Raw genomic sequence first — 22,106 nt, 5'->3', positions numbered from 1 at the left:
CTCCCTGTGATTCCCAGACACCACCAATGTCACTGGCTGAGTCTGGTGTGTGATTAGTGGAAGAAGGGTGCCATCTAGTGCCCGCACCGACAATGGTGACGGTAAGGCCACTAGAGGGAGCCCAACCTCCTTTGCCCATCTGCTATCCAGCAGATTTCCCTCCGACCCCGTGTCCACCAGTGCTGGGGCGTGAAGGGTTAAATCCTCACTCAGGATCGTGACTGGGATTCGTGCAGATTTACGGGGTCTCCCCGCGTGGGTATTGTGACCCACCCTTAGCCCAGTCTCTAAGGACGAGTGCTGCTGTTTTGATCGTTTGGGGCATTCTCTCTGTGTGTGCTCAGTAGAGCTACAGAGAAAACACTCTCCACGGATCAGCCTCCTTTGTCTCTGATCTGATCGTTTTTTGGCCCTGCTCATTTCCATAGCAACGTCAGCAGGGGGAGCTGTTGTCACGTGGAGAGCCCTGGCAGTGGAGCGTGGGGAAGTCGGCTCCCTTTCAGACCCGGGAGGAAGAGGGACGGCTTGTGCCTGACCACGCCCTTCGTCTCGCTCCCGTCGGTGTTCTGTTAATCGGTTGTCTAACCGTATAACCAGGTCGATAAGCCCATCTAAATCCCGCAGCTCGTCCTTCGCCACCAGGTGCTCCTTGAGGATCAGAGACAGTCCGTTTACAAAGGCGGCGCGGAGCGCAACAGCATTCCAGCCGGCTCACGCTGCCGCAATGCGGAAGTCGACTGCATACTTTGCTGCGCTCCGACACCCCTGTCTTATCGACAGCAGCACACGAAGCGGTCTCGCCTCTATGAGGGTGGTCGAACACCTGTCGGAACTCCCTCACAAACTCAGTATAAACCGTCAGGAGCCGTGAATTCTGCTCCCAAAGCGCCGTAGCCCAGGCGCGTGCATCTCCTCGAAGCAAGTTTATAACGTAAGCCACCCGGCTGGCGTCTGACGCGTACATGATGGGACGCTGTGAAAAGACGAGCGAGCACTGCATCAAGAAGTCCGCGCACGTCTCCACACAGCCTCCGTACGGCTCCGGAGGGCTTATGTATGCTTCAGGGGAAGGTGGGGGGGGTCGTTGAACGACCAGCGGAATGTCTGTTTCTGGCACACGGTCAGCAGGAGGAGGTGCTGCAGCAGCGCCCTGATCATGCGCTTCCACCTGGGCGGTGAGAGCCTCTATCCTGCGATTGAGAACACTGCTCTGCTCGGTAACTAAGTCCAACCGAGCGGCAAAGGCGGTTAAGATGTGTTGCAGCTCACCCACCACGCCTCCTGCCTGTGCACCTCGCTCTCCCATTGGCTGTTCAAGCGATGGTTGACGCCCCTCGGGATCCATGACGCTGGCCGAGAAATCCTGTTGTGAAAGTGTCGTGACACGGACCCACAACAGGGGGCGTTAATGAACGGACAATGGATAAGCCAAAAAGTAACAATTTAATGTTGTGAATCGCACAACAACGTACAGACAATAACAATATGGTGGACTGTCAATCATACACCAGGTGACGTGTGGGCAGGCTCGACGATAGAAGACACCTGGAGAGAGAAGAGCTGGATCCCCACACAGCTTCCACCACCAACGGAGCTGAAGAACACCGGAGCCGCCAAGCCCTGCGCCCCAGGTGGCCGCTGTCTTCAGCAGTCAGACCCGGTACTGCTGGCAGAGAACAGAGACAGTCCAGATGAGTGTGAGTTCGCACACTCAGTAATCCCACAGTCTGTATCAAGTAAAGGAGGGAAAACCTCCACCTCCAATCACACACACTCGTGCAGCTCCTGGTCAACCACTTATCTGGGTTGGGGTGTGAGGCGCTGTCACACCAAACGCCAATCCTCTAGATAAGGCAACACTCCAGGAAAACGGCTGCAATAGAAGTTCAAGTTATTACACACACAGTGTTAGTCAGCAGAGAAATTACCTGAATGGTAGTTGATTTCTCGGCGAGGAGGTGGAGTTGCAGTCCGGTCTTTGTAGTGGTGGTGATGGGTGACAGCTTGTGTTGATTGATGACGTGCTTGAAGCCCGCACTTCAAGCAGGGCGCCATCTTGTGGTGGTGGGCCAGCAGTACCTCCTCTTCAGCGGCCCACACAACAATCTGAACACAAAGTTTTTTGAATCGCTCTCGTTTTAAATTCTGACGCAGGTAAAAATACAGTATGCCAGAACAAATCTGAATACAGTTTTCAGAAGGCAACAAGTGAAATTATGCAACAATGTTGTTGTTGCAGACTGTCATTACACAGAATTAAGTCTTGTATGACACTGAAACACATCTTTGTCATTTGACTGGTGGACTGTATATCACTTGGCATTGATTATTTGCTCTATGTTAGAGAAAAGTAGACCACTGTATGATTAGCATCAGTTTTTGTGCATTTTGGTTCCATACATTTCGTGCCATTGAGCACCGCCACTACCTTTTCATAAAAATGCTCCTATATTAACATGAGAAACATAAATCCAGTGTGACATAAACCAATTACTCAGTGTTCTCTGGGACATCTCTAGCAGACATACAAGTGTTGTCAGATATTTCACTGGTTGGAGAAAAGCAAATGTACTTCCACACACCCTGCTTCGCTGAGCGAGAGCCACTATCCATAACAGAAAAATGAAAGTGATTAAGGTGCTTTTGATTGAGCTATAATGCAAAATTTACACCAAATGGGCTTTTCAATATTAAATTCAAATGGAATGTTTCCATTTATGCAATGGAAAAAATATTTTCATGAGCAAGATGGAATGAACTCTTGAACACCTCGTTGAACAGAACATTCCATCTTTCAACTCACACAAATATTCTTACCAATGCATTCATCAACATCATTCACTAATTGTACAACAGTCATCCACGATGGAACTACAATGAACAGGGGAAACTTATTATCCACACCTTGTTAATTAATCACACTGCTGACATCAAAACATTTACTGCTCACATTTTAATAAAAATAGAAAAAAAAAATTAAAAATCTGCATTAGATCATCTTCTCTGAAATAGTTGCAGTTATGCGGGGAATATTCTCATATCACGAAAACTTTCAGGAAACATAGCTGTAATGTGTCCGAATTAAAAAAATGCAACAAAACAATCAGATGTCAGCATAGCCTCACTTGCACATCCACACGAGAAAATGACTGTATGAACTGAAAGTGCAACACCCATCAATGCTTTACTACCTAACAATTAGCAAAATGAAAACAAAAAGGCAAGCTTCAACCTGAGCAATGACAGCTGAGAGGAAAAATATTCCACTGTGACAAGGTCTGTTTTCACTCTAGACTGCTGTTGTATGATGCACAAGAAAAACAAGCATTTATAACTAGAACACCGCGCTCACAGAGCGCAAACCTCCACCAACATTAGTTTCCAATTCCACAAAATTTTATCTTGGGAAAATTTTCAAGGTCAAAGTCTTGTTAGAAGTGGCTTTTTATAAGTTAAATTAGATGTGATCAAATGTCAGGGGTATGTATTTAATTCATGCACTTGAATCAAAGTTTTTTTTGTGGTGTCAGGTTATTTTCTCAACTTTTTCGGTTTCTGAATTCTTTTTCAGATAATTTTCACAGAACATTGGTTATCTCTGCTATGAGCAATTTGTCATGTATTGTTTGGACTTGGTTTCCAACTGATAACCTTGAAGATAGACAAACAGGCATAAAATTGGAATGCATAGCCTCACAGAATTTTCCAAAATTTCCTGTATATTCGTATTGTAAATTGTGTTGGTAGCATGGCCCAAGCAGAGGGTCACCCATTTGAGTCTGCTCTGCTTGAGGTTTCTTCCTCAAATCAGCAGAGGGAGTTTTTCCTTACCACTGCCACCTGTGTACTTGTTCTGGGGGTTGGTAAGGTTAGACCTTACTTGTGTGAGGCGCCTTGAGGCAACTTTGTTGTGATTTGGCGCTATATAAAGGAAAATAAATTGAAATGAAATTGAATAATTTGAAGTGTTTTATACCTTATTCCAGCTCATAGGCATAGATACTAATAACAACAACAATAAGTGGCTTGTGTGTAGCAATATGTTGAGTTTTGTGTTGGATGAACTACTTTAAGACATTTGTTGTTGCTATGAGCTTTATTACTAATATTAGACTGAAGCTCAGAGCTATGCCTAATAAATATTGTCACTGCAATGGAAAACCACCACTCCTGTAGATCGTTAAGTAGTGTTTTATTCTTTCAGTGCAACTATTAAAAAAATCCACTATTGCTGTATTATCCATCATGACTTTTGTCATCCATCCACTTTTTTCATGATATGTTTTTATATAGGCAGCATGGTGGCTTAGTGGTTAGCACTGTTGCCTCACAGTGAGAAGGTTGTGGGTTCAATTCCCGTGGCCTTTCTGTGTGGAGTTTGCATGTTCTCCCCGTGTTTGCGTGGGTTTCCTCCGGGTGCTCCGGTTTCCTCCCACATCCAAAGACATGCGGGTTAGGTGGACTGGAATCTTTAAAATTGTCCGTAGGTGTGTGTGTGTGTCTGTTTGTCCATTTGTGGCCCTGCGACAGACTAGCGTCCTGTCCTGGGTGTACCCCGCCTCGCGCTCTATGACAGCTGGGATAGGCACCGAACTTGGCCACCCCTGGTCTAGTGGTTAAGGCGTTGGGCTTGAGACCATAAGATCCTTGGTTCACATCCCAGCCTGACTGGAAAATCACTAAGGGCCCTTGGGCAAAGGCCTTTAATCCCCTAGTTGCTCCCGGTGTGTAGTGAGCACCTTGTATGGCAGCACCCTGACATCGGGGTGAATGTGAGGCATTATTTGTAAAGCGCTTTGAGCGTCTGATGCAGATGGAAACGCGCTATATAAATGCAGTCCATTTACCATTTCACGTGTTTTCATATGTGTGTTTAAACAGTTATTTCTTTATTCTAAAGACCAAAGTAAAACATTCCAAGAGTCCTATGTTGTAGTAATTAAAACAGTGGTATACTAAAGAATGCAATGGACCTTTTGGGTAACTATCAATTAAATTACATGATTCCAAGAAGAGAATCATGATTCAGTCATTTTCTATACCTGGTTACTCCAGTCAAGGGTCGTGGGGGACTGGAACATATCCCAGCTGTCACAGAACGAAAGGCGGGGTACACCCTGGACAGGACACCAGTCCATCGCAGGGCCACATACATGCAAACAAATCACTCACACCTATGGTCAATTTAAATTGTCCAATTTACCTAACCTGTATGTATGTGGTTGTGGAAGCAAGCCGGAGCACCAGGAGGGACCCATGCAAACACGGGAGAACATACAAACTCCACACAGAAAGGACCAGGTGGGAATCGATCTCACGACTTTCTTGCTGCGAGGCAACGTTGCTAACCACTAAGCCACTGTGTGGCATCATTATTCAATAATTAGAAATAAATAATAAGTTGGGTGACATGATCTTGTAAAGTCACAAGATGATTCCCACAAAAGAGCTCTGTTTTCAAGGTAAATTATAATCATGGGAGATATTTATTTTCTTTAGTCTTTAAGAAACAGCACTCTTTATTGTAAATGATTAGATGTTTACATGCGTTCATTCAGGTAATGCAATGAGAACCGGTGTCACAGACCAAATGGTCTGCCCCTAAAAATCGGTCCGCCTTTTGCATCTGCGCATGTGTCATTTCGGACCACAGCAGCACATGAGACGGAGTCTCTTCACCCAAAGCAATCAAATGGATTAATGGGATTATTAACCATAAGATGATAAAGGTGTCATGATCTGCCCTATGTCTGGGTTTTCATCTTGGTTTTGTCTGTGTCCATGTCCTAAGTCTTGATACCCTGTCTTTGATTTCATCTTAGGATTACTTTAGTCACTGGTTTCATTTTGCATTTCTCCCACTGTAGTCATTGCTTGTAATTTCTGTTTTCCACATCTTAGTTGTGTTCTAGTTTCAGGCCCAGCCTTTATTCTCTTATTGATCACTATTAAATTCTCACGTTTGTTTTCCTGGTTGTGTTTCTTTGCTTCTTCCATGTGTACATTATTTCTGCATTATGTTTGGGACTCACCTTCCACTTCATTTCTGTCTGCTTAGTGTTTGTTTTACTGCACTCTCTTGCTCCTGCTTCCCTCAGCTTTGTCTCCTTCCTGAACTTTCTCACACACCTGTTTTCACTTTCCTTAATCACACCGTTATTTAAGCCTTGCACGTTTCTCTGTTTGTTGCCAGTTCGTTTGACCTAGTCTGCGTTCCAGCCTTGTTTTGCTCCTGACCTTTTGCTCAACCATGTAAGACCTTGCTTTGTGTTAGACCCTGTTTTTTGCCTCATCCCTTGTACTTGGACTCACTGTGCTTGTTTTTGACTCTGATTCTGCATCAGTCCTGACAACAATGCTACTCTGTGCCACTAAACCCAGCTTGCTTTGACCACGCCTCAGCCTTACGTCTACCTATTACCTCCGCCACTTTGACTGATTACCCATGTACTGAATCCGTGCCAGTTTTTCCAGATAAAGCCTTTTATTACTCGACCTCCAGTTTCTGTGAGTCTGCATTCTGTGTCCTGCTTTCTGTTCGTTCCTCACCATAAATCCTGACAAAAGGTAAAACCTCTTAAATCATTCTAAAGTCGGTTTTAAGCAGAAATTAGGCTGTTTTAAGCAGAAATTAGGCTGTTTTAAGCAGAAATTAGGCTGTTTTAAGCAGAAATTAGGCTGTTTTAAGCAGAAATTAGGCTGTTTTAAGCAGAAACTCTGCGAAATTCCATGACGCTTTGAAATGACCGACGCGCAGTGAACGCATCAGCTAGCAGCTCATTTAGCCACGGTGCTCTGATTGCTACCGCCGCCTTTTATAATGAAATAATGCTGAATTCATGTGGAAATGATTGTTGTACAGAAGCTTCAGTTATCTGTCGCTGAGATAGATGATGACTGCAGTGCAGTTTTAAGCAGAAACGAGGTGATAATCCATGAACCGCAGCTACTGACACATGCACAGATGCAAAAGGTGGACTGATGTTTAGGAGGGACCGTTCGGTCGACGACATCGGTATTTAGACGTTTTCAAAGCATTTCAAAGGGCAAATGATGCATTTTAGCGAGGTACCAGATACCGCAAGAAACTTTGTATTTTGCCAATATTTGGAAGCTGTCAATATAAAAGTGAGCAAAGCTGTTTGAGTAGGACACGTATTACAGAAGTGTCACCTGTACACATTATATTTACCCATATCTTATGTTTTCACAGCCACAAAGCAAGTCTAAGTGATTAAAATAAGCCTTTGACCACATATTCATCTTTGAATGGATGGCATGCACACTGAAAACGTAATGGAAACTGAAACATCAAAGACTGCAGTACATACAGAAGGCAGCATAAAAAAGCAACACATAAGACACTTTTGCAGCTTTCTTTGCTGAATGTATCACCACAACCACTAAATTGACAGCAGTGGTGAAGGTGTTGCTGCCCTTCGCTTGCGACAACACACAAACACAAACCGAAAGCAGGTGCCTGGCCCACAGTCTAAAAATGATTAAGCCTTTCAACCTGCATGAACAGATGCGAGTATGGGAACGATGGGCATATGGGAACTTTGATGTCTGGAACACTAACATGTATTGTACATACAGCAGGTTTAAGTCCGCTAAATGTGTACAACAGTGTCATGAAACTATGTAGGCACGTATTGCTCTCTTACCATTGTGTGACATGCCGACATTGAGGCATTTCTGGAAGCGACAGTATTGGCATTTGTTGCGAGACTTCTTGTGAATTCGACAGTGAAGATCACAGTGATCATAGACCAGCTTTAACCGGATTGTCCGTCTGAAGAAACCCTATTAAAACAAAACAAAAAAGACAAGAGAGAAAATTATTTCACATATAATGTGATCAATGAAGTTTGTAGTTGCTGTAAAGAAAAACTAATGAAACAGATTCAATTAAATCAAAACAAATGTCAGAAAAAGAAAAGCCTGAGTGGAGTATGTTACTCAAAAATTCCAACATGGGCGTAATGCATGAAAACTATGTGTGGCATCTTCATTCTTGTAGTTCCCAGATGTTCCTTTTATTTTTAAAACATTGGTTATTTAAAGGAGGAGGAAACTAAACGGGGTCAAGACTCCACCTTAATAAAGAATGTTTTGTACTATGAAACAATAAAAAGTCTTTGCCTGCTTGGCTGACCCCACTCATGCTTAAGTGTGTCTCCTGAGACTTTTAAAGAACAATGACCAATGTACCTTATTATCAGTCATCCGCTGAAGCTACAACCCCAATTCCAATGAAGCTGGGACGTTGTGCAAAATGTAAATAAAAAGAGAATACATTGATTTGCAAATCCTCTTCAACCTATATTCCATTGAATACACCACAAAGACAAAATATTTAATGTTCTAACTGATAAACTTTATTGTTTTTGTGCAAATATTTGCTCATTTTGAAATGGATGCCTGCAACACATTTCAAAAAAGCTGGGAGAGTGGTATGTTTACCACTGTGTTACATCACCTTTCCTTCTAACAACACTCCATAAGCGTTTGGGAACTGAAGACACTAATTGTGAGTATCATGATTGGGTATAAAAGGAGCATCCCCAAAAGGCTCAGCCGTTCACAAGCAAAGATGGGGCAACGGCCTCTTAATTCACAGATTTCTTAATTCACCCTGACACTCCATTCAGTTGAATTGTAAAAACGTTTGACATTTTTCTCTCCCAGTTATGTGCAATGTTCACGATAGTTTCCGAAAAACTTTCAATATTATTATATTCAAATAATAAATGTTCATGAGTGCAATGGTAAGTATCGGTACAACTATACTTTGCCTCGTTGAATAATATGTTCCATCTTTTAACTCATGGAAGTATTTGTGTTGTGTGGGCCGCCAGAAGAGGAGGTACTGCTGACCCACCACCAAAGGGCGCCCTGCCTGAAGTGCGGGCTTCAGGCACGAGAGGGCGCTGCCGCCACGGACACAGCCGGGAGTGACAGCTGTCACTCAATTCCTGACAGCTGTCACACATTCTACATCATCGCACTCCATAAAACCCAGATGTCATCTCCACCTCATCGCCGAGATATCGTACTTCATTAGAGGTAATATCCTCAGCCTTTTTGTGGTATTTTCTGAATCTGTTTATTGTGAGTGTTTGCAGGTCCTTAGTTTGTGGAGGCTGTGCAAGACGGCACTCTTTTTCCTCTGAGGGATCGCTGCAACATATTGAGTGAGAGGTGGAGGTGGCATTCCCACCGTTGTTGTTACTGGGTGTACACACACCCACACTTGACTGTCTTTGTTCTCACCAGCAGTACCAGATCCGACAGTCGGGGACGGTGATCACCTGGGAATTCGGCACTTGGCGGCTCCAGTATTCACCAGGTTCTGTGGCAGCGGAAATCGTGTGGTTCCGGCTCTTCTCAGGACAGACATCTTCTATCCTCGAGCCTGCCCACACGTCACCTTTTGTGCATTGACTGTAATTATATTCTGAGATTGTCTGTATGTTTGTTGTGCACATTTCACAACATTAAATTGTTACTTTTTGGCTCATCTATTGGCTGTTCATTTGCGCCCCCTGTTGTGGGTCCGTGTCACTACACTTTCACAACAATTTGGACAAAATGTCATGCTTGACTCTCCCTCACCACGTAAATCACTCCTTGTCTGAGTCATCCCAAGCAGCCACTCATTTCAGACACTCATTCCAGCTGAACCGCAGGATCCTGCAAGGAGACCTTGCACCAAATACATCTAGTCACCATCTTACATCACTCATTAGCATCCAAGTCTCTCACAGCCATACAGTAAGACACGAAGCACCAGGACCCTAAACACTCTCTTGCATAGCCATCGGAAATGCCAAACACCTCTGTCCGCACGTCTTTCATTACAAAATCTCCTTTAACAGTGGAATGTCCGGATAAACTGTTGATCCCGACCTCTTCTGAAACTTCTCTGTTCTCTCACGATGTCCTGGGTCAACAGAGGCTTAAATTTGGAAGTTTTCAGCTCGAAACAGGCTGACGACGGCGGCTCGGGGCGCGGCACGCCGTCCGGCTCCGTGGGCAGTCCTTAAAGCGACAGTAACACTCCATAATCTCTCATCAGCCCTTAAAATTTTCACAGAAAACCGTCTGAATTTCTCGAATGGTGTCCACTCAAGGATCTGCCTCACAGTTTCTGAAAAATTTTTGATAAAGCAAAGCACAAGTCTCTCAGCAAGTTGTCAGACAAAGGAATTCCGACGGGAGGGGTGGACCAGTGCTCAAGCCTGCCCACAGGCGAATGACGCAACCAACAGGTGTGAAAAAACTCACGCATGCGCACGAGGGTTCAAGCTTGTCTGATGTAATCGCACGTGATTCAAATCCATATAGTTTTTGAAAAAAAATAAAAAGGTCCATTTCTTTTCTCACAGACCTCGTACAAGTCATTATTGAAATGTTCATCTAGCTCACATATTCTTCAACTATTCTGACTGGTAATTTGGTAATTCCTATTTGATGCTTTTTAGTCTCAACAACTGAGGGAGAAACAAACAAACAAATTCCACAATAAAATATTCAATTAAAACTAGCTTTAAAAGACTTGATAGAACCTTTCAAACACAACAGAGTGAAGGTACCAACAATATTTATAGCAACTTTCAATAGCAATGTCTCACACATAATGTACTTAACCACTCCTATTTGTTCTGAAAACTCAGCTCAAATTTCATGGTAGGAAAATGCACACCTCATATCTCAATATTTCAAAGAAAGTACAAATGTACAAGGTCTATTAGAAAAGTATCCGACCTTATTATTTTTTTCAAAAACCATATGGATTTGAATCACGTGTGATTACATCAGACATGCTTGAACCCTCGTGGGCATGCAAGAGTTTTTTCACGCCTGTTGGTTACGTCATTCGCCTGTGGGCAGTCTTTGAGTGAGGAGTCGCCCACCCTCTCGTCGATTTTTTTCAATGTTTAGGAATGGCTCAGAGACTGCTGCTTTGTTTGATCAAATTTTTTTCAAAACTGTAAGGCACAACTGAGTGGACACCATTCGATAAATTCAGCTGGTTTTCGGTAAAAATTTTAACGGCTGATGAGAGATTTTGGTCTGGTAGTGTCACCGTAAGGACGGCCCACGGCGCCTGACGGCGATCTGTGCGTCAAGGCGGCAGCGTCTCGCCGTTTCAAGTTGAAAACTTCCACATTTCAGGCTCTGTTGACTCAGTAAGTCGTCAGAGAACAGAGAACTTTCAAAAGAAGTCGGCATGAGGAGTTTATTCGGACATTCCATTGTTAATGGACATTTTGTAATGAAAGAACGTGCGGGCAGAGTCGCATGTCGGGCTGGACCCGACCGTGGGGGGTCGCGACAGGAAACACACCTCCGTTGGAAACCTTAACGGGCAAGTTGGAACATGCCCAAGCTGTTAAACAATTTCTCAATTACTCACTTGTTGAAAGCCATCAAAAGCCGCCTGAATTTTACAAATGGTTTTCAACACGGAGGTGTTTTTCCTGTCGCGGCGCACACAGATTTGCCGAGTCGTCACGGAAACGACTCGGCGAATTTGCACGCACGTCTTTCATTGCAAAATGTCCTTAAACAGTGGAATGTCCGCATAAAGTCCTCATTCCGGCCTCTTCTGAATCTTCTCTGTTCTCTCACGACGTCCTGGGTGAATTAAGCCTTAAATTAGGATGTTTTCAGGTCGAAACAGGCCGACGGCGCCTGGAAGCGCTGCGCGACGTCCCGCTGCGTGGGAAGTCCTTACAGCGACAGAAACACCCCATAATCTCTCATCAGCCGTTAAAATTTTCACCGAAAACCAGCTTAATTTCTCGAATAGTGTCCACTCGGATATTCCTCACAGGTCCAGAAAAAATTTTGATAAAGCAACGCGCGCCGTCTCGAGCAGCGTGTGAAACAAAGGAATTCAGCCGAGAGGGCGGGACTACATCTCACTCAAGGCCTGCCCACAGGGAAATGACGTCAACGACATGCGTGAAAAAACTCACGCATGCGCACGAGGGTTCAAGCATGATTGGTGTAATCGCACGTCATTCAAATCCATATAGTTAAAAAAAAAAAATAAAAGGGTTGGTTTATTATCTAATAGACCTCGTATATGTGAAACTGCCCACACAGCAGTAGTTATTTCTGTTCTGTAACTGACAGAGTGACTGTCGGTGCGTCTAAGCCTTAGTTTTACCCCTGCAGAGTGGAAAATGCCCGGGCCTTGTGGTTAGAGTGACAGACATCAAAAAGATGCACATCTCTCCATGCATTACTAAATTATTTATTCCGCCAACATGTTTCACCTCAGAGTGACACCGGTGACTGAAAAAGAAGACAGGCCAAGAAACAAATGATTCACAGCTGAGCTTGTCAAACCTGCGACCATTTCCTGAAAAGGCTTCAAACTGGTGCAGTTTTTTTTCCAAACTTTTCCATCATTGTTTTAAACATCAACCAACTTGAGGTCTACTGCTCCACCTTACAATGTCATACATGATAAATGTGTCTCGTGATTCTTAACTAGAAAATTGGTCAGTAAATTAAAATTCTTAAAAAAAGAAAAGAAACAGTAAGTAAGACAAGTGAATAATGTTTGTCCAGACATCCCACAAAATATGATGAGTCTCACTAAATTACCCAGACGGCCCTGAGTCAAATTGGGCCCTTAGGTGAAATTTTGTTTTGAGCCACCCCTGATATATACAAATTATGTATGAAGTTAAAAACAAACTGTTGCCACAACATGTCCAGGATCTGTTTAAACTGAGGGACTCCGGTTATAAATTGAAAGGAATATTATTTTTTGAGAAATTAAGGATCCAAACTACTGCAAAAAGTCATTGTGTTTCTGTTAAAGGTGGTAACATCTTGAATAACTGTCTTTACAATATTAAAGTACTTGGCACTTTAGTAGGCTTTAAAAGGCTTTACAAGAGTAACAAAATTGCTTGTTATAGTTTGCAGACTTAGGTTTATCTATTTTGTTATTGCCTTTGGGCTTGTGTGTTGTGCGACATTGTTTGTCTGGTTGTGTTTTTTTTTTTTTTTATAAATTTGAGTTCATTGACTAATTTTGCACACTTTTTGGTCATTTTATATATATATATATATATATATATATATGTGTGTGTGTGTGTGTGTGTGTGTGTGTGTGTGTGTGTATGTATGTATTTATGAAATAGTGTTTATGGGTGCATGCATGTACAGTGGCTTGCAAAAGTATTCAGCCCCTTGGTATTTCACACATTTTAATTTATGACATTTCAAATACAAAAAGTAAACCAGGCTTCTCAATCTAAAAATGATCTTCCTTAAACTCAAACTGAAAGTAAATCTCTACAAGCTGACATAAATTAATAAAAAATATAAACGCTAAGCTGATGGGTTGCATAAGTAATGGGCCCCTTTGGTATAATACCTGTAAATAATCAGTTTTATTGCCAGTTTTCTTCAGACAAGTTATGCAGTGGATACATGAACATTTCCAAACAACTGTGTGTACATGTACAGTATAGTATAAGGGGTGGGTTTTTAGAAGCTTTGCTTCTGCCCTCACCCTTTCAGTCTCACGGGTTCGTTGTAGAGTTGGTTTGTTATGAGTTTTTTGCTATTGTTGAACTGTGTGCCGACTAAATTAATTAATTCATTCATATGAGGTCTGTCAATAAAGTATAGGTCCTCTTTATTTTTTCAAAAACTATATGGATTTCATTCATATGTTTTTACGTCAGACATGCTTGAACCCTCGTGCGCATGCGTGAGTTTTTCCACGCCTGTCAGTGACGTCATTCGCCTGTGAACACTCCTTGTGGGAGGAGTCGTCCAGCCACTCGTCGGAATTCCTTTGTCTGAGAAGTTGCTGAGAGACTGGCGCTTTGTTTGATCAAAATTTTTTCTAAACCTGTGAGACACATCGAAGTGGACACGGTTCGAAAAATTAAGCTGGTTTTCTGTGAAAATTTTAACGGCTGATGAGAGATTTTGAGGTGATACTGTCGCTTTAAGGACTTCCCACAGTGTGAGTCGTCGTGCAGCGCTCCCAGGCGCCGTCGTCAGCCTGTTTCAAGCTGAAAACCTCCACATTTCAGGCTCTATTGATCCAGGACGTCGTGAGAGAACAGAGAAGTTTCAGAAGAAGTCGGTTTCAGCATTTTATCCGGATATTCCACTGATCAAGGCGCTACACACAAGTAAGGTCTAACCTTACCAACCTCCAGAGCAACAGTGGTAAGGAAAAACTCCCTCTGAGGAAAAAAACCTCAAGTGGACCAGGCTCAAAGGGGTGACTCTCTGCTTGGACCATGCTACAGACATAAATTACAAAACAGTTCACAAAACGAACATACAGGAAACGCTGCTGGTGCACAGGACAGTTTCTGGAACAGATACCACACCCACCTCTGGATGGAGCTGCACCTCAAACAGAGAGAAAAGAAAAAAAAAAAGCAGAATCAAGCATCAGAAAGACAACAAATATAGTGTAATTTGTCAGCATTAAGCAACAAGAAAGACAGAAGAAATACTAAGCTGATCGTTGACCACTAGCCCCTATGCTTCATTAAAAGACCCAGAGTTTAGATAAAGTTGAGGCTGTGGCCCGCTCCGTTTACTAATAAAATGAATTAAAAGAGTAAAAAGTATAGAAACATACTATGCCAGTATGCTAGCCATACGAAAGGGAAAAAAATAAGTGCATCTTAAGTCTGGACTTGAAACTCTACAGAATCTGACTGTTTTATTGACGCAGGGCGATCATTCCACAGAACAGGGGCAACAGCTCCAGCTCTGGCTCAAACTGAATATGCAATTTACAACAGTCACAGAAGAGACAAGAATGTGGAATAAAAGTCATTATCAAACACAAATGATGTGGATAGATTGACCAGTGATGCACCACAAACACAGCTGAAACCCCCCCCCCCCCAATAAACAAGAATGTGGTGCACAAATTTTCTCCAATAAGCGCAAGGTCAAACTTTTACATACACCAAATGATTTTTGCTGATTAATTCAGTGGTGCTGAGCTCTGTCATGTAGGCCCAGTCATGCGTTTCTCACACAGGTGTATCAGAAATGTATTAATCCCTTGGGAAGACTCCCTCAGGGAAATTGTGGTTCCAGCAGCATTGTATAGCAGCACACAGGGTAAGAAGCACACAGAGTATCAAATGTGAAAGTAAAAAAACAATTTGCAAATATAAATATAAATACACAAATATAAATGACAGAAATACTGTTCACTATTGTTCCTCTCCTTCCCATCCTCTGTCTTCCTGTTACTCCTCCTCCCCCTGAGTGAGGAGTTGTACAGTCTGATGGCCTGAGGGACAAAGGAGTTTTTCAGTCTGTTGGTCCTGCACTTGGGAAGGAGCAGTCTGTGGCTGAAGAGGCTCCTCTGGTGGCTGATGGCGGTGTTTAGAGGGTGACTGGCATCATCCATAATTTCCACCAGTTTGTCCAGTGTTCCTTTCTCAGTGGTTGGAGAATTCCAAGGGGACACCTACATTTAACCTGGCAGCAGCAGGTAGAAGGCTACTTTTGAGAGCTGGGGATGGACCAGTTATCTGCCTGGGTGGCTGCTATCCAGGACGATTCCATAGTGTTGTGAGTACGTTTGTGACGTGACAGTCACATGTCCCCTGACCCAAACTGATCTGGTGCTGAAACATTCAAATGATCTGTCCATGAGGCCTCCTAACTTAGTGGTAGTGATCATGCTTGATTACAGCTGGAAGCTTCTCTGTGCTGACGGAAAAAAGGGTTTCGTTGTTTGACAACTGCAGTGAAAGTTCAAGGAGCTCAATGCAACACACTGAGACAGACTTTAACAAGTCATTAACATGCAAATGTAGACCTTACAATCTGACCATCATATTTAATCCTCAAGTTATATCAATGATAAAAGAATCAAATGTCCGCATGTCCCTGCATGTACGTGCAGATTTTAACCTTCCCTCATACCTTGCAGCCTTCACAGGCGTGGACACCGTAGTGAAACCCCGAGGCTTTATCCCCACAAACACGGCATTCGATGTTCAGCGAAGTTGGCGACGTTGTGTCGTCCTGGACCCTGGTGAAAGCAGGACTGTCACAGACCTGTGGAGGAGACTCTGGCTCCAACTTGATTGTATCTGAGGAGAAAAAAAAAAATCAATATTCAGAAAGAAAAATACAGAGTCAGAGTACAGAAAACGGATTCCTCACTTTCCATTGTGAGTTACTGATTAATTCTTGGTTGGAGAATCTCCCCATTGGCAAAGCATTATGTGACACGAGTGAGTTTTCATGCTAACATTAACCTGTTAGGGCTGCAGGTCATCGTGAATGATTCCTTTAAGGTGCTCAGGTCCTCAAGTATGTATTTTTTAAACACATTATAAATCACATTGATCAAAATGGGGACGCTCAGCTCATGCTACCATTAACTATACTTCGTTAATGTAATAAAACATATATTTTAAGTTTTTATTTTGGGGCATTTCTGTGACATTAATGCAGATTTAAATCAAATCAATTTTATTTATATAGCGCCAAATCACAACAAACAGTTGCCCCAAGGCGCTTTATATTGCAAGGCAAAGCCATACAATAATTACGGAAAAACCCCAACGGTCAAAACGACCCCCTGTGAGCAAGCACTTGGCGACTACTGCCAGGGACTGTGCTAGTTTGATCACCAAATACTCGCATCTTTCCTTTACCTTTCTAAATGCGAGACCAGATTTTAAGATTTTACATATATTGTAAGTCTCGATGTCCCATCCTGTGTCATGCGGCTTCAGAATGCCCACTTAACTTACTGCATGTGTTCAGCTCTGTCCTGTAGTTGTGCACGCTGGTGTAGTCCACGTTGAGCATTTGATCTTCGTGCTGTGGAGGAGGACTGGGCTCATAGGTCATACCAGCAGAGGAGACGGAGCACGTGAGCGCTGGGGACAGGGAGGAGGACAGGGAGGAGGAGATGGTGGTGTAGTCCAGCGTGGACAAATGCTTCATGTCCAGGGAGTGGGAGCTGTCATCCAGCTCCAACAGGTCCACGGCATTCAGACTGAAACCCAGAGGCCAGGTCAGGAGCTGCTGGGTGTCCACCATGTCGACTGCAGAGAGATAAGAAGCAATTACCCTTTAGCTGATGCAACAGTCGCTGTCGACCACATGTAGCATTGTTAAGAGAACTCTCAGAGAAGAGGAGAAAGGGAGGATAAGAGGAGGAGAAACAGAGGAAGAGATTGGCGAAGGGAGGAAACCAAAAACATATAAAGACAAACCCACTTGTGGCTACTGGATGTACATAATGTGAATGATTTGTTAATATCTGTTAAAAAAAAAAAGGTGCATGGTTTCACTGCCTCGTTCCGACAGTCTGTATGTTATCTACTAAACAGAGGTGCATATCGTACCACAGGGAGGACAAGACGAACTCTGGCACTAAAATACATCTCCTCTGCTCATAACACTCTCTTCCTTTGTTGCTGTTTGGGTGGCTCGCTGTGAGATTACCCAACCAAAGGACACAGAAGCCAGGACTGTTTGAGTCTCAGTCAGTCCGAGGCCAAGGATGCAGGATTCAAGGTTTTATTTTAAATAATGGGATATGTTACTAATCGGTAACTGGCAGTTGGTTCTGTAAACTGTCATAGCATTCTGGGGCCACATGGATAAATGGTGCGTACCGATGTCAAATATATGTTGTTCTATAGTGTATACAGATTGCACAAGTACAAAACAAACTGATTCAGACTTAAAATTTGACTTATAACAGGGACATTTCTGTATGAACAGTCAGAGAGATGTGGGATGTTCAGCATAAACACCCCCCACCCCCCACCACATGTAGCCATTACAGGAAGATAAAACAGATTTGGCAGAATGGGAACAATTTTGAATTAGTTCTCCTCCCAGATGATGGGCTTTATCTTGAGGGTGGGCACAACGCACAGCGTGGCACAGCACATGCTGCTGTGTAAGTGGTGTGAAGGATCAGCACAAACCAGTCTGCTGAGTGCAAAAGGGCTGGATCACATTATATTACATTATCCAGGGACACTGTGGGTATAAGATCAGCATCAACTAATTATAACAACATCTGCTGATGTTGTGCAACAGGTGAGAGGTGTGCTGTTGTTCCGTGGAAGAATGTAGAAATGAGCGCTTGACTGCTGAGAAAAATGATTTGCATGCACATTACATGCACGCATGTAATCAGCAGTCAGAAGAGTCATGAAGCTGGAAACTACAGTGACTGTTCTAATTTATATTTCCCAGCTGGCTTGGGAACACAAGATGTTCCCAAGCCAGTATCCACTGCTGGGCAGTGTTGCCACAGTTACTTTGAAAAAGTAATCCAATTACTGATTACTGATTACTCCTTGAAAAAGTAGTTACTTAGTTACTTTACTGATTACTCAATTGGAAAAATAACTAAGTTAGATTATTAGTTACTTTTTTAGTTACTTTCCCCAGCTGCCGACAACAACCCTCTGCCACCTCAAAATGACAATGATACCTGTTTTGCCAAAACTCACTTTATCATCATCCTTTCTTGACTTCAATGAAAATAAATACGTTTTATAAAAAGTAAAATAAAGACCTCTTTCTTGACCTCATATTTAACTGTTGACAGCACTGTAACAGTAAAACGTCTAACCTACATTGTTTATAAATGTAACTATTAAATTCTTTCTTTTTCTAACATTTAAATTCTCTCTAAACATTTTACTTGTCGAAATTATAAGTAGTATTAGTAGTTGTAGTAAAAAAAAACGGCTTCAAAACTGGACCTTTAATCTAAGGGTGTTGTGTGTGTGTGTGGGGGGGGGGGGGGCACATCCCTGCCCCATGCCCCCATTCCATCTAGATTCGCCCCTGCTTTGGCGTTTGAGCACAAAGAATGGATAACATTTATTTATGCAGAAAACATGACCAGATTTACAGGTAAGAAAGTTTCATTGCATTTTCACATCATGTGGTCCCCAGAAATAGAGTTTAGGTGCATTTGAGTGGAAAATAATAATTAATAGTTAATTGTTGACGCATCGTGGAGGATCAGCTGTTTTTAGCAGCAGATATGGAATGGCTCAGCTCATAATTCTAAATAAAGGAGAAAAAAAGCATAAAAATGTCTTTGTAAAGCTCAGTGCAGGTGTGCTGTTGTCACCGCGCTTTAAAGCCGCATTCACACCGGACACGATCAGACGCTACAAATTTGCGTGGGTCGCCAGGCGACGGACGCGCCTCCTTCGCCCGGTGTGTCGCTCTGCTTGGGTGGACATTCACTGCGAAAATTCGCCCCGGTGCGTCATCAAATAGGAGGAGCTTCCATGCCGCTCGCCGGCTCCGGTAGTCAGTCAAGGTAACATGACGGACCTTGATCACACGGAGCGAGTTGCTGTGGAAAGCTCCCAATACAGAGAGTATCATTATTTGCTGCAGGAGCAGTGTCTGGGTGACGGCGGCTTTCAGCGGTCCTTCCACCTCTGCGGGACCCAGTTTGAGGATCAGCTGTCCCGTTCGCGCGCACACATGTAAACAAAGAAACTCCGCTGCTTGCTGCAGCTGGCTCTTCCCCCAAAAAACTCTGTCATAATTGTGTTTAGAAACCAGTCACCATTTGTTTTATTATACATCTGTGTAGTTGGTTAATAAAATATTCTCTACAGACGATTCGCTCGCGCGCGCACGTAAAAAAGAAAGAAAAGGAAAAAGCACCGCTGCCGCTGCTGCAAGTAGGGCTGCTGCTCGCTCCAAAAACTCTGTCATAATTGTGCTTAGAAACCAGTCACCATTTGCTTTATTATACAGCTGTGTAGTTAATAAGTAAAATAATCTCCAGGACGATTTGCGCGCGCGCGCACGTAAAATAAAAATAAAAAGAAACTCCGCTCCCCGCTGCTGTGGTGCTGCTGTTCGCTCCAAAAACTCTGTCATGATTGTGAAATAAAGGACAAAAGAGACATAAGTCCTGCTCACAGGCTGCTACCAGAGACAGGACATGTTCACATCTTCAGTCAAACTCCAGACATCTCCACGTCACTACATATTCAGTCCCTGATTGATCATCGCGGCACGACGAGACGAAAAAGTTCAGAGTTTTGAACTTGGGGAGGAGGGCAACGCGACGTGACGCGACGCAATATCGCGCCACAAACGCGCAAAACGCTCAAAATCGCTTCACTCACATCACTTCACTCGCGTCCAAACACATCCTTACATAGGGATTACATGGCAACCTGTGGCTGCAGTCGCTTGCGTCGCGCCCAGTGTGAACGCAGCATAAGAGGTGAGGACGAGTCGTAGCTGCTACAAAAAACCACAGATGAAAAGCTCACAGCTCGCTTAAAGTGGGCAGTTCAGTCGAACCCCAACCTCCTGCCCACAGACAAGTTTAATGCTGCTATCGACCCACAATGCAAAAATAATAGTAACGCACAGTGACATGGAAAAGTAACTTTAATCTGATTACTGATTTGGAAAGATTAACGCATTAGATTACTCGTTACTAAAAACAGTGGTTAGATTAGAGTAATGCGTTACCGGCATCACTGCTGCTGGGTATGAACATTTTCACTGAGATGAACTCAAGCCTGGCGCCAGAAAAAAATATTAAGGGGGTGATGAGTTTATCACAGGGGGCATGTATTTAGGCTACACCGTTGTAAGAGACTGACTGAGTAAGAGTAAAGAGTGATGACAGTATTTTTTTTTATTATTATTTGAAAGTATAGACCCTCGGTCAAGTGATCTCCTGCATACCACAAAACCAAACCAACAACTGATCTGAGAAACGACACGAGACAGTAGATTAACCCCATATACAACCCTCCATCACAAGCACAAACACAGAGCACTTGGGCATGTGCGCCACTCCATGGCACAGAGCCCAACTACACATGCAGTGACAAAGTTGGGACTGCTGGAAGTGCCCTTGCCTGGTTGACGTCATATCTGTCCAGTCGTTCTCAATGTGTCTTGTATAATGGCACTACCTCTGACCTTGCTGACATGAGATTTGGGGTTCCACAGGGATCTGTTTTAGGCCCCTTGCTTTTCTCCCTGTATGTGGCACCCCTTGGGTGTATACTGCGGAGTTTTGGGATTGCCTTTCATTGTTATGCTGATGATACTCAGTTGTACATGCCGATAACTGCGGGAAATCTCACTCCCATAAAATCCCTGGAGGACTGTCTTCTATCAGTGAGAAGTTGGATGTCTAGTAACTTCCTACTTTTAAACTTTGATAAGACTGAAATGATGGTTCTTGGTCCAGCGAGACATCGGCATCAGTTTGACCAGCTGGCGCTCAGCGTGGGTTCCTGTGTCATATATCATATGGACAAAATGAGGAAACTTAGGATAATTTTTGATCCCACATTGTCCTTTGACCTCCACATCAGGGATGTTACTAGGACTGCTTTTTTCCATCTGAGAAATATAGCGAGGATCTGCCCTATCCTGTCCATGGCTGATGCTGAGACCCTGATTCATGCTTTTGTTTCTTCTAGACTAGATTATTGTAATGTTCTATTTTCAGGGTTACCACAGTCCAGCATTAGGGGTCTTCAGCTGGTTCAGAATGCTGCTGCCAGACCTCTGACATGTAGCAGAAGGTCTGAACATATCACACCCATTTTGGCATCTTTGCACTGGCTCCCTGTCTCTGTGAGAGCAGATTTTAAGGTTTTGCTATTGACTTATAGGGTTGTTCATGGACTGGCGCCATCTTATCTGGCTGATCTGGTGGAACTCTATGTGCCGGCACGGGCTCTGCGGTCGCAGGATGCGGGACTTCTCTGTGTTCCCAGGGTGAAAAAGAAGTCAGCAGGTCAAAGAGCCTTTTCGTATCGTGCACCCACCCTGTGGAACAGTCTTCCTGCGACCGTGAGGCAGTCTGAGTCTGTGGACATTTCTAAGTCAAGACTCAAAACCTATTTTTATTCTCTTTCTTATGGATAGTTATTTGTATTTGTTTTATTCTTTTACTTCTGTTTTTATGTATGTATTTGAATTTTTTTATTCATTTTTAATTATTTATTCAATTTTATGTTGACTTGTTTTATGTAAGGCACCTTGAGATGGCCTTTGCTGTGATTTGGCGCATTATAAGCTAATTAAATTAAAAA

The 22,106-nt window shown here is 43.3% G+C and overlaps 1 protein-coding gene across 3 annotated transcripts in view; it reads right to left on the bottom strand.

Annotated features, from left to right (window-relative positions):
* The window catches only part of pparg (peroxisome proliferator-activated receptor gamma), a 108,783-nt gene that overhangs the window by 50,457 nt on the left and 36,220 nt on the right, over positions 1-22,106 (bottom strand). For all 3 annotated transcript variants that reach the window (XM_034166206.1, XM_034166205.1, XM_034166207.1), the window contains exons 2-4: positions 16,788-17,084; positions 15,949-16,118; positions 7,668-7,806 (exon numbers count right to left, since the gene is read on the bottom strand). In XM_034166206.1, coding sequence (XP_034022097.1) covers positions 7,668-7,806; positions 15,949-16,118; positions 16,788-17,079 — 601 coding nt within the window. In that variant the 5' untranslated portion in view covers positions 17,080-17,084. The remainder of the gene's footprint in view (positions 1-7,667; positions 7,807-15,948; positions 16,119-16,787; positions 17,085-22,106) is intronic.

The sequence above is a fragment of the Thalassophryne amazonica genome, chromosome 3 (assembly GCF_902500255.1).
Source record: "Thalassophryne amazonica chromosome 3, fThaAma1.1, whole genome shotgun sequence".
Classification (NCBI taxonomy): domain Eukaryota; kingdom Metazoa; phylum Chordata; class Actinopteri; order Batrachoidiformes; family Batrachoididae; genus Thalassophryne; species Thalassophryne amazonica.
The sequence above is the reverse complement of the archived record's forward strand: the minus strand, read 5'-3'. Positions and strand labels throughout refer to the sequence as shown.